Source organism: Triticum dicoccoides, chromosome 4A (genome assembly GCF_002162155.2).
Source record: "Triticum dicoccoides isolate Atlit2015 ecotype Zavitan chromosome 4A, WEW_v2.0, whole genome shotgun sequence".
Classification (NCBI taxonomy): Eukaryota; Viridiplantae; Streptophyta; class Magnoliopsida; order Poales; family Poaceae; genus Triticum; species Triticum dicoccoides.
In genome coordinates, this window is record NC_041386.1 from 747410667 (window position 1) to 747422140 (window position 11474).

The 11474-nt window shown below is 47.0% G+C and overlaps 1 protein-coding gene across 1 annotated transcript; it reads right to left on the minus strand.

Annotated features, from left to right (window-relative positions):
* Window positions 1-3952: 3952 nt before the first annotated feature.
* On the minus strand, window positions 3953-9055 carry LOC119288427 (peroxisomal acyl-coenzyme A oxidase 1-like). Its single transcript, XM_037568051.1, has 14 exons — window positions 8751-9055; window positions 7662-7770; window positions 7503-7564; window positions 7182-7391; window positions 6956-7043; window positions 6711-6873; window positions 6402-6600; window positions 6056-6253; window positions 5584-5715; window positions 5339-5459; window positions 5082-5192; window positions 4893-4962; window positions 4603-4786; window positions 3953-4513 (listed from the first exon to the last, which is right to left on the minus strand). Exons 1-14 carry the CDS (start codon window positions 8898-8900, stop codon window positions 4304-4306), a joined length of 2007 nt encoding a protein of 668 aa, XP_037423948.1. The 5' UTR covers window positions 8901-9055; the 3' UTR covers window positions 3953-4303.
* Window positions 9056-11474: the final 2419 nt, after the last annotated feature.

An 11474-nucleotide genomic window follows, 5' to 3' on the forward strand; every position in this document is an offset into this window, starting at 1 on the left:
TACGACTTCTTCTACACCAAGTACCCGGCGTTGTTCCCCGCCGCCCCAGCTGCGCTCCGCGTTCTCCGTTTCGTCGTCCTTCTTGGCTTGTTCAAGGTGCTCCTTGTGGATTTTATTTACGATGGCATCACATATTACTCCAATGTCCCTGCGGACTTGCTTGAGAATAACACGGGATACTCCTCCAGTCACGCGGTTTTCTTCACCCTCTTCAACAACGTTCTCGTCGTCTTCATGATCCTTAGCATCGACATCCTGCAAGACGTTGCCACGGGTTACTCAAACTGGGCCATTGTACACTACGTGTGCGACTACGTGAGAAGCAAGGGGAGGATAGACAACAAGGGGTGGTGGATGACGGCAAAGCGGTGGTGGAAACGGGGCTTCGGCATTCGTCGAGCGCTGATTAAATGGGTGGCGGCACGCCGGGCAAAAAATCCGGCACACTGGTGGAACAACAAGCTCGGCCAGTACTCGCTGCTCAACTCCTGCGGCTACACCGCGCACAAGACGAATGCCTTCTCCCTGTTGACCCTACGCCTGCTGGAGAAGACAGGAGAAGGCCGGAAGCGCGACAAGGATGTTGCCCTGACGGACGAAATCAAGGAGGAGGTTCTCAGCTCCCTCGAGAAAAGCAATGGCCAACTGTCGGTCGACCGTTCAGGAGATCTAAAGAACAAGCTGCTGCAGCTGCACTTGGCGTTGTTCGACCTCTCGAGGAGCACGCACACGGTCCTCGTGTGGCACATTGCCACCACCATATGCGCCGACCAGGACCAGGACCAGGGCGCCGACAACTCCGACCGCCGCGTTGCAACCACACTATCCAACTACTGTGCCTACCTTCTGGCCTTCGTCCCGGACATGCTGCCGGACCACAGCTACACGGCCACGCAGATCCTGGATGCCGTCATTCTGGATGCCCGAGAGCGCCTCGGCACAACCAAAAGTTCATTGTCAGACAGATGCAAAAATATATTACAATTGAGAAGGCCGGACAGCAGCAACAGCAACATAGCAGTGCAGCAAGACATGTCCATCTTGATCCTTGGAGCCAGCCTGGCAGACAAGCTCTTGTCGGAGAACAAGCGGCCGCCGTGGAAACTGCTCGCGGGCTTCTGGGCCGACCTGGTGCTCTTCCTGGCGCCGTCCGACAAGGCCGACGTCCATGCCGAGCACCTAGCCACTGGCGGCGAGTTCATGACCCACCTTTGGGCGCTGCTCACGCACGCGGGCATTGTTCACCGTCCAGACATCAACGCTGCATCACATGCTTGAGCTGCCGACATGTCAAGCGGACGACACTTCACCTACTGCCTTTGTTGTTTTGTCGACAACACTGTACTACCTTTTGGATTATACAAGTGATACTAGTTTGTAAGTGTAACTTTGTTTTAATGTAATGTTATGTGGTTAAATTGTGTCGTTATGCTGTGCATATATTGGACTTGTTTTGTAAAGCCGATTTTGTGGGTATTACTATAATGGTATAACTTACGTATTATAATGTTGGACTGGTTTCGTAAGCCGATATTATGGGTGCTACTAACGGTATAACCTATGTATTATACAGCTTTTATCCATATCAACATCCTAGTGCGAAATTCCAGAAAGATATTCACAAATATGGAGAACTAGAACAAATCTAATTGGAAAGCAGATACGTCCGATCTTGTTTTTGAGTTTCCCTATCTTTTGTTTGTTGGAAATGCGTTGGAAAATCAATGGGCACGCACAAATATGCAAGACGTACATCAATATTCATCCCTAAAACTAACTATATTCCATCAAACATCTATTTTCAGGCAGAAACGGAAAAAAGAATGTGACCTCTAGACGTGAAACAGAAAGGATTCTTGTTCATGCTAAAGTTCAAAAAAATTCACCCCTAAACCACAATATAAATGAAATATCAAAATTCAGGAAGTTCTTATTTAGAACCCATCTTGCTCCTTATAAAGTCTGATTCACACAGCAGCGTCGGTTCACTGTTGAAGTAAGCTCCAAGATAAGAGTCTTAGTCTCCAAGATGTAGTTGCAATTGAAGTAGCATGAGTCTTAGTCTCCATATATAAATATATCAATATGGTCTTACAAACATAGTCCCTCCGTCCTAAAATAAGTGTCTTAACTTTAGTAAAACTTTGTACTAAAGCTACTGCAAGGTTGAGACACTTATTTTGAAACGAAGGGAGTAGTAAAATTCTTAATTAAGTCTCAGTTTTGCATAAAAGAAGCCTACATAGTGCACACCTTGAGAAGTTAAAGACGACTATATGTTTCTGGGCTATGCTTTTGCATGGCCATGAAAGTATCAATTACGGGCAATTCTCTTCTTCTTAATCAATGAAAATGACAAGTCTTTTGCCTCGTTTCAAAAAAAAAAAAAGTATCAATTATAGCAGATTCATTCACCTTGCAGAAAACATCCCGCTCAATGTATGTGTGAGTAGCCATTTGTTTGCTGATTAGAACGACAAGAGCACGTCAATACTAAAGAAATACAAGATGCACCAACTAAATCAGACAAAGACCAGACTAACTAACAAGTCGCGTACGCGCGTGACTAACATTTGTAGCGCACAAACAGGCAGTTAGCAGGTTAAGTGGCTAACATAAACAAGTCACGGTCTGATGCTGCAGAGCTTAATTAGCATGAAATAAAAGGAGATTTCGGCTGTACGAATCAACCTTGCCGGCCGCCGGTGAGCTTCACGTGGACGCCCTTGTCAGGTCAGGCGCGGTCTCCTTGCGCTGGCAGGGGCGGCTGCGCACGCCGGCGCCGGCGCTGCTGCGCGGTGGTGCCGCACTGGCGCACTGCCGGCGGAGTTGCAGACGACTCGGCGAGGCACTGAGGGAGGCGGATCGATACGTGCGGGGATCAGGGGAATCAGATGGCATCGAGAGGCACGTCACGCGCGGTTTTTTTTCTTTCTGAGAAATACGCCACGCGCGGTGTAGGCAGTAGGCTGTTGCTGGGCTTTTTATTTTCTTGGCCCATCCTCCTACTAAACCGGCCCACCATGCATGTACCTCCGCCCCTGCTCACAAGGTACTTCCTCCGGTCATTTTTACTTCACGTATTAGATTTGTGTCAAGTCAGACTTTGACTAAATATATAGGAGTATTAAAAATGTCAACATCTACAATACATAATATATATTCCATGAAACTACATGTAGTAATGAATCTAGCAATATTGATTTGGCATTGTGAATGTCGATACTTTGACCTCAAGCAAAACTTATATGCAGACTAAAAAGGACCAAGGGGAGTACATCAGCAAGAAGCATGCCGATATGAAGGGCCTCAGACGCGTCCCATAGGAGACAGTGGGTGTGGGCCTCGGCTTAGGCACCAAGAATCCTCGTACGTAGTCTATCCTATGATAGCTACTCCCTCCATTCCTAAATATCTGTCTTTCTAGAGATTTCAACAAGTGACTACATACGGAGCAAATGAGTGAATCTACACTCTAAAATATGTCTATATACATCCGTATGTGGTAGTCCATCTGAAATATCTAAAAAAACAAATATTTAGAAACCGAGGGAGTACAACAATAACCTAGCCTCAAATGGGCCCCTTGATAGCTTGTACATTGGGGCATGTAAGGCGGCACCGTCATAACTATAAACATAAGTAGGGTCTTGCTGGGACGATCCCAAGGCCTGAACCTATATACATCCTTGTTTGTTTGTGGCTGTTAACCCGTGGCCATAAGACCTACCTCTGTTTCTAAATATAAGACATTTTAAAAGCTTAGTCATCCCCTCCATGCTTGGCCTACTACTACCTCTGTTTTTAAATATAAGACATTTTAAAAGCTTATATTGGACTTATGATGTGGGACTTCATACTATTCATTCATTCATTCCTACTCACCTTAGGGTTACTAAAAAAAATCAAAAAAAAAAAGAAGAGCAAAGGTATTGACATGAATGCACCTAGATAGAAAAAAAAAACAGGGATCCATTATTCTCCCCATTTTCCTCCTTGTACATTCTAGAAAAGAATCCATCCACACACTTGCTACTGATAAACATGCATTAACCACAGCAACCGTACTAGTACTGCCCAATATAATGCTGCTAATTACCCAGGAGGGAGGGAGTGCAATCCTCTTTTATTTCTACTAACAACAGTGTCTGTGTGTCCCTATTGCCGGCCTTGCCAAGTCAACAACAACCAATCGCCTCTTTCCTTGTGATAATTATTACTTACTGCTTCACATCCACAGCCCGATCCAACGTGGATACATGGATAGAGATTCAGGGATGAAGGAAGGATCTATCATATCATATCATAGCCTGGAGAGCTTGAGCTGCTGCTTGAGCAGCGGCCGGAGGTGCTCCTGGTACCCGTCGGGGACCACCGTCTCGTTCAGCGGGTCCTTCCACGCCTCCTCGTACAGCGCAGGGTACACGTCCCCGTCGTACCGCCCCAGCACCGACCCCAGGTAGTGGTCCGTGTAGTCAAACGCGTCTACCAGCGCCACCGCATTAGGACGCACCTGCAACCATAGCATTCAGTTCAGTTCAGTCCATGGAAAAGCTTCGTCAACTGTGTGTCGACGATTGGTCGATTGGCCTTGATTCTTACCTGGGCGTACAGCTTCCCCAGCTGCTCGTTGGCCAGAGCGCCCTGCCTGGCCGTGACGCACCCCGTCGACAGGAAGTCGCCCAGGTGCTTGTGGAGGAGGTGGAGCGCGTAGATGCTGCACAGCTTCTGCAGCTGCTCCTTCACCCCGGGCCCAGGGATGTCCTCCTGCAGCTTCTCGATGAACCTACGACACATAGGGGGAAGCGGAAGATGAATGAACTGAATGATCGGGTTGTCCCAGAAAATGGTTATACAGCAGCAGCAGCTCCAGCGTAAGACCGACTACTCACTTGGTCACAATGATCAGCTGGACATGAGCCACAGCAGCCTCGAGCAAATCAGGTGAGAGCTCGGAGAAACCTGCAAGGCACCAGAGATCATCTCTGTCACTGAGTGCATCTACTAATTCACCGAGAAATGCTACAACAGCACCCATGCTCTCATGTTCCTAATTACTGACGAGTACGTGCAACACCGACCTTCTTCTTGGCTCGGCGCCTTGCTGATGTTCTGGGCACAGTTCACCGCCATCCTCAGGGCCCTGGCTTCAAACACCTCCTTTATGGCAGCAGGATTGAGCCAGTCTTCAGCTGCGGGGAATCATTGACACATGAATCAGTACGACGATCAATCACAAGGTCAATCGCTTCACCAAAATTAAGCTCCAGACAAAAACGTCTCGTGCAGTTGCGCAAGTTATGTTATAAAGAGTCTGCCTGACGATCTAGCTGCATACCTGTATTTACAGCGCTTTTGCATTGCATCAAGTGCTGTATGTTGCCCATGTAAGCTATGGTGCCAACAGGCTGCTTCCCAGTGGCCACCTGAGAGACCGTCTTCATCAAAAACCTTGCAACCTGCAGAGAGCACCAAAGGTTGTGATTACACTACTGGCCAATAGTGAACCAAGGTATACAAAAAGGGTAAAACAGGTCAGGTGCAGCGCATTGGAAGTTTGGAACTAAGAAACAGCACACTGACCTGCAAGAGCAGAACGACATTGTCTCCTTCATAGGTGCAGGCAGGAACATAGACCGCAAACAGTTCTGGAAGCCCACTGCTGTTCAGGTAACCATGTCCGCCACAGAGCTTTCGGCACTCTTCAATCGCGTCCTGCATAGCAGAGAGGCTAGCTTTATTACTACAGAACAACAAATTGTGAAATGCATACATCCATTATCTAAACTGGCTAGACCATGCATGTGAAATCCTAATTATAAGCTGTTACTAGACAGTGTAAATTCCGTATGTTCCAATGGAGCTTCATCAACACAACTACATTGACAAGAAATAGTATCAAAATCAAAAAAATGGGGAAATATAGAGCTCAGTGTTTGGTTGACATGGATGATAAAGATGAACTGATTACAGTGGAGATTTGCACAAATCAGTACAAACGAGCAAACAAATATAACTGTTTAAAGGCATTGCTGAATTAATTGATTATACGTACAGCTGTGGCAGATGTTGTCACAGACTTGAGCCCAGCAGTACAGGCATGAGCCTCTGGCAGTGTTGAGTAATCCTTAGCTTCCAGCTTCTGTGTGACATCCGTGTATAGCCACTTCAGCCACTGACCCACAAATCTATATGCATAAGCTGAAGCCAGCAAAGGGAAGAGCCTGCTCTGTTGAGTCTTGTAATTGAGGACCTGTAAGCAGCGTAAATAAATTAGCCACTTGTTGGTAGTGAGAAGTTGTCTTGCCATTTTATTAAATTTCTATACTTCTAGTTCCGAGTATTGGCCAGAGTAACAGGTTACTTGAGAATGAAAATCAGAAAGGCTGACTGTATAGTACCTGAGTCTCAGGGCCACCAGCTTGGGAGCCGAACTGCTTCCGGATAGCACTATACCTTACAGCAATGCAAACAGCACGGGACAAAGCCTTGGAAGCATCTGCGACAATTGTCTGACGGACATACACCATTGTCCCGTATAGCAGCTGTTTTGGTACATCTGAGTGCACATACTTTCCCTCCCTTGTAACTTGGGAAAGCCTAGAAGAAATAACCATGGCATATTTTAGGAGGAATTACAGCAAACTAACAGGATATATTTGGTAGTAAACACATAAAGTGGCAGAAACAAAGCATGCCAATGGACCAACCTCATCAACATTTGATCCCTTGGGATGCGCACATGGTCGAAGCGCAGAACACCGTTGTCCATGCTGTTATACGCCCCACTACCAAATTTTCCACCAATATCACCTAGAGTAACGCCAGGAAGCGGAGAGTGGTCATCTAAGCTTCGCAACTGCACGATGAAACCTGAAATATGGATGTGCATAAGTTGCAGTTCACAAAGGAAAAGCCCACTTAAGTGTCAGCCATAAAATGCAGAAGGCTTTACCATGTATGCCATAGTCTTTTCCTTCCGTTATGAGACGAGCATAGACGACTGCATGAGTGGAAGCTTTTCCCAAGCCACCAGGCCACCACTGCACATTGCAGAGGAGAAATCATTAACCATGCAAAAGGAGGCCCTTGTGAAATTTCGGATTGCTGAGGAAATACATAACTAAGGAAGCAAAGTCCTAAAATAAATAAGTAAATTAAGTAGGTTTACAAGATGTTACCTTGCTAGAGGTCAGAGTCGGGCTATGCATAACAAACTCATCGGTACTTGGATCAAATGTGGCAGTTGTCTCAAGACCCTGAACATTTGAACCATGACCAAGCTCAGTCTGAGCATAGCATCCAATTATTTGGAACTTGTAAGCCATTGGCAACCACTTCTTCTGTTGCTCTTCAGTCCCTTGGCCTTTTATGGCAGGAACAAACATGCCCTGAAAAAGGAGTATTGCATTCAGTGTTGTTGACAATTTGAGAAAATGACTTGCATTCTTAGTTGCAATGATTAAAAAAGGAATGGGTATATAGAGAATGGATAGACATACCCAATGGAGATCGACATAACCAGGCTGGTCGACGTACAGCCTCAGCAAGTTTGCTTCCTCTTCTGTTAATCCACAAAAAGGAACACGGTTGTATGTGAGTCAAGAGTACAAACATAGAACATAAAGCTTGGGGTTGGTGCTGCTGGGCATCCGCAGGACCTGTGAGGCGCAGCTCGACGATGCGCTTCCAGGCGTGCGCAGCCTTCTTGAGCGTGTCCTTGAACAGCTCCTTCCTGGAGAGCATTGTCCTGGTATCCTTGCGGAACACCTGGAAAGGAATTCATCAATATAAGCAAACCAATTCTGCCAGACCTCATCATCATCACGTGAACAAAACATGATTCAATCCTGATACAAACATGCTGCATACAGTACAGAATCCAAAACTAGGCGACAGTTTGGTTCGGTGTTAACAACGTTTGGTAAGAAGAGTCTTTGGGAAGACCGAAATAAACAGGTAGCTGTGGCAGCATATGACGAGCATTGGCCATGCTATGAGTGGAGTGTCAAGCTCCCAAGAGCAGAAGCAGAGCATATGCATCCTGGTAACCGAATAAACATGCTCGTGAAAGCGACTGGTACAGTGGTCTGGCGCAAGGCTGAGGGGAGTCAGCAAGCGGCAAGCAGATGGGGTATTGCAAAAGTTGAGCGTCGATGGAATCCTTGAGCATATTCCTGGTGTGAAGCAGGGCAGGGAGGTGGAGCGTCCAAAGCTGTGTGCGATCATGCTTGAGGTCGACAGCTACTCCGTAGTAGTTTTGCTAAACTGGCTGCGTGCTAATATAACTAGTGCGTGCTACAGAGAGACAGACAAATCTTGTGCTCCCTTGAAAGAAAGGGGAATATAGTTCCAAGGCAACCGAATCAGGTAGGAGAAAAGAAAGGGGTCGCGCATGACTGGATGAACGAACCCTTCCTCTGGTGTACTGGACCGAATCAATTCGTCGAATGCCATGTTGCATCTCTCTAAGTCAAATCGAAGGGAATTGACGAAGCAGGGTTGCGAAATTGTTGAATAATTGTAAGGTAATAGTACTGAATAAACACTCTAGTAGTCGCTGCTCGGAATCATCAGAAGCATCCCTCCCTGCTCCCATCCCATCCCAAGCTTGGAGCAGGGAGGGATGCTTCCGATGATTCCGAGAGCTGAGATCGAATCTAATCTAATCTGGAGAGGTGAGATCTATGGCGCTCGTCCGTCCATGGAGGGGAAATCGGCGGAATTGGGGGGTTGGGGATGCTCCTTACGGGGTCGGATGCGACGAGTCGGGCCATGCGGTCGGCGACCTCGACGGCGTGGCGGGAGCCGGCCCAGGCGACCTTCATGCCGTCGACGTCGAACTGCGCGGTGGCCCTCTCCCCCGCCAGGTGGTCGGGCTCCCCTCCGCCGTCCGCCATCTCAGTCCTCCTAGCTGCTGGCTGCCGGCGCGTGGGTGGTTGGGGGCGAGAAGCACGAGGTGTGGTGCTGGGGCGGAGCACGGGGGAGGTATTAATGGCGTGCGCGGCGTGGGCGTGGGCGGGTCCGTGGGTGCGTGCCGCTACAGGTCTCCTCTCTTCCTCCTCCAGGTAGCGGTATGGTGAGGATGGGTAGGTAGGTAGATGGCCGGCAGTGATACCACCACTATTGCGATTGGGATTGATTTCCCTCCCTCCCTTTGCTTGTTATTGTGTTATTATTGCCTTGTGCATCACGTGTAGTAGTTTTGTTTATTTCTTCTTCCAATTCATTCATTCACACCCGTCGGATGCCGCGTTGGCGCAACCAGTCACCGCTCGTACTCCCCTCCTTCCCCCACCAAGAATCCTCCTTTCCAAGTCCAAGTCAAAATTCAAGTTCACTTCGCGGTCGCTAGCCAAACTATACCTTGTGTTCCATTTTACAAAGAATTTTGTTGTTGTGAACCGCCGAATTGCCGTGCCCGGTTAAATAAACGGTGGAACGGGCCAAGACTAGCCGGAAACTCGGATTATCACGGCCCGTCATGATGTCATATACATGGGCCCAGCATCCATCGCAGAGGAGTTGTTGTGGTTTTTTTTCCCGGTCGATGGGACCAACCGATTCGGCAACCGCACCCTCATCCATCATCCGTCTCGCCGCCTGCCTCATCACAATGGCGCGTGCGTGTTCCACGGATAACAACCGGCCACATCGCAACGGTTGCCCAACCCGTGCGGGAGAGACGCTCGCACTTGGGCTCCGCTTTCCATGCGCCGATACATACATACATGAACGGCATCGGCGGTTAGGGAAACTCCAACGCGACGCACCAATTATGGCCCCCTAAACGTCTGTGCCGAATAGTCCAGACACATTTGGTCATCCATCCAATGGGAGTCACCAAACGTCCACGGGCCAATTTGGATGTCCGGAATCCCACAAAACGGAGCGGATTGATGTGTGCGGAGCCTCGCCCAAAAAACTGCTTAACGGGTCAACGGTACAATCGCATACTCATATTAACCACGGGCTTACAAACATGCTACTGTAGTAGCAACCCATTAGGACATGTGGGCTCAATTCGCGATGTTAACTCAGATTGAACGGGCATGGATGTTCCAAACACAACCCCCCGTGGCTCATGAGTGAGGATGTATGAGAAGGTTGGGAAATGGTTCGGAGAAAAAGAGGGTTGGGAAATGGTTTGGTTTTACTGTCCTAAATCATTTGGCAATGTCATGTTGTGCAGAGAATATCTAATGGTGTATCCATGCATGCAAACATTAAGCTAACATGGTACTTAACTAGAAGCAAAAGGCGCGCTTTTCTGCACCAATAAACAGCAACAAAGAATCAAACATGCTCTACTTACATGTTTTAGTCTTTATTCTTTACGTGAGTGATAAAGTACATACCTTCTCATTCCATTTATATACATATAAAGCAAGAAACCAGAAAAGAAACTGCACATTGCTAACTCCTAAAGACACCAAACATTTTAGAACATTTAGTATCATCAAGGCAGCTCTCAACATTCTTGCATCTTCACTCGTGTCACCTTTTTTGTACAAAGCGCACTTACATAAAGAGAAATTGTCCAATAATAGGCAAGGGGGAGGATACCTTTGCAACCTTGATCACCAATAGTAACTATGTCATCTTACTTAACGTGTTACTCTGTTTGTATGAACTTAATACTTTGAGATGCATGATGGATAGGGGTCTTGGGGTGAAGTAATAGTAGTAGATGTAGTTGGATTACGGTCTACTTGTTACGAACGTAATCCATGTATATTGATTATGCCTTGAAGTGGCGGAGCTTGAGGCAAAAGGTTGGGTGGGCCAAGCTGGCTAATCTATAGATATTACCCTTTGATTATCCTTGCACCGCCCAAAAGTAAGTGTACAATGAAGAAAATCATGCTGCGCTGGGCGGGCCGGAGCACGTGTTGGCCCTGACGTAGCTTCTCCCCTGATGCCTTGGATGATCATCATAACTATGTGCAATTCTGTCAATTGCCCAACGGTAGTTTTTTTACCCGCCGATGCTATTTGAGAGATGCCTCTCGTGAGGCTATGGGCCTTCGGGTCCATTCACTTCTACCATAAAACAAATCTTACAATTCCTCGTTGTTTTCTTTTACTTTTATTTATTATATCTATCACTACCAGATTTGATACTTGCAACTGGCAATAACAAAGAGGAGTGACTCCCCTTACTTTGTTGGGGTGCAAGCATTTGTTTGTGTTTGTGCAGGTACTTTGTCTGTGTGATGTGTCCTTCTGATTCAATAAACATTGGTTCTTAACTGAGAGAAATACTATATGTTACTATACTACACCATTTCTCTTTGGGGAATCCCAACAATATCACAAGTAGCAATGCCCTAACCATAATACTTAGCTGTTTGGTTACAATTCGGTTAATTTTGTTTCAGTTTATTGGTTCGGTAACCAAACACCCAGAGCTAGTTGTTATATGAATCCAACACAATTCAAGCTTTTAATAGTAGTGGAGATATTCTAGAAAA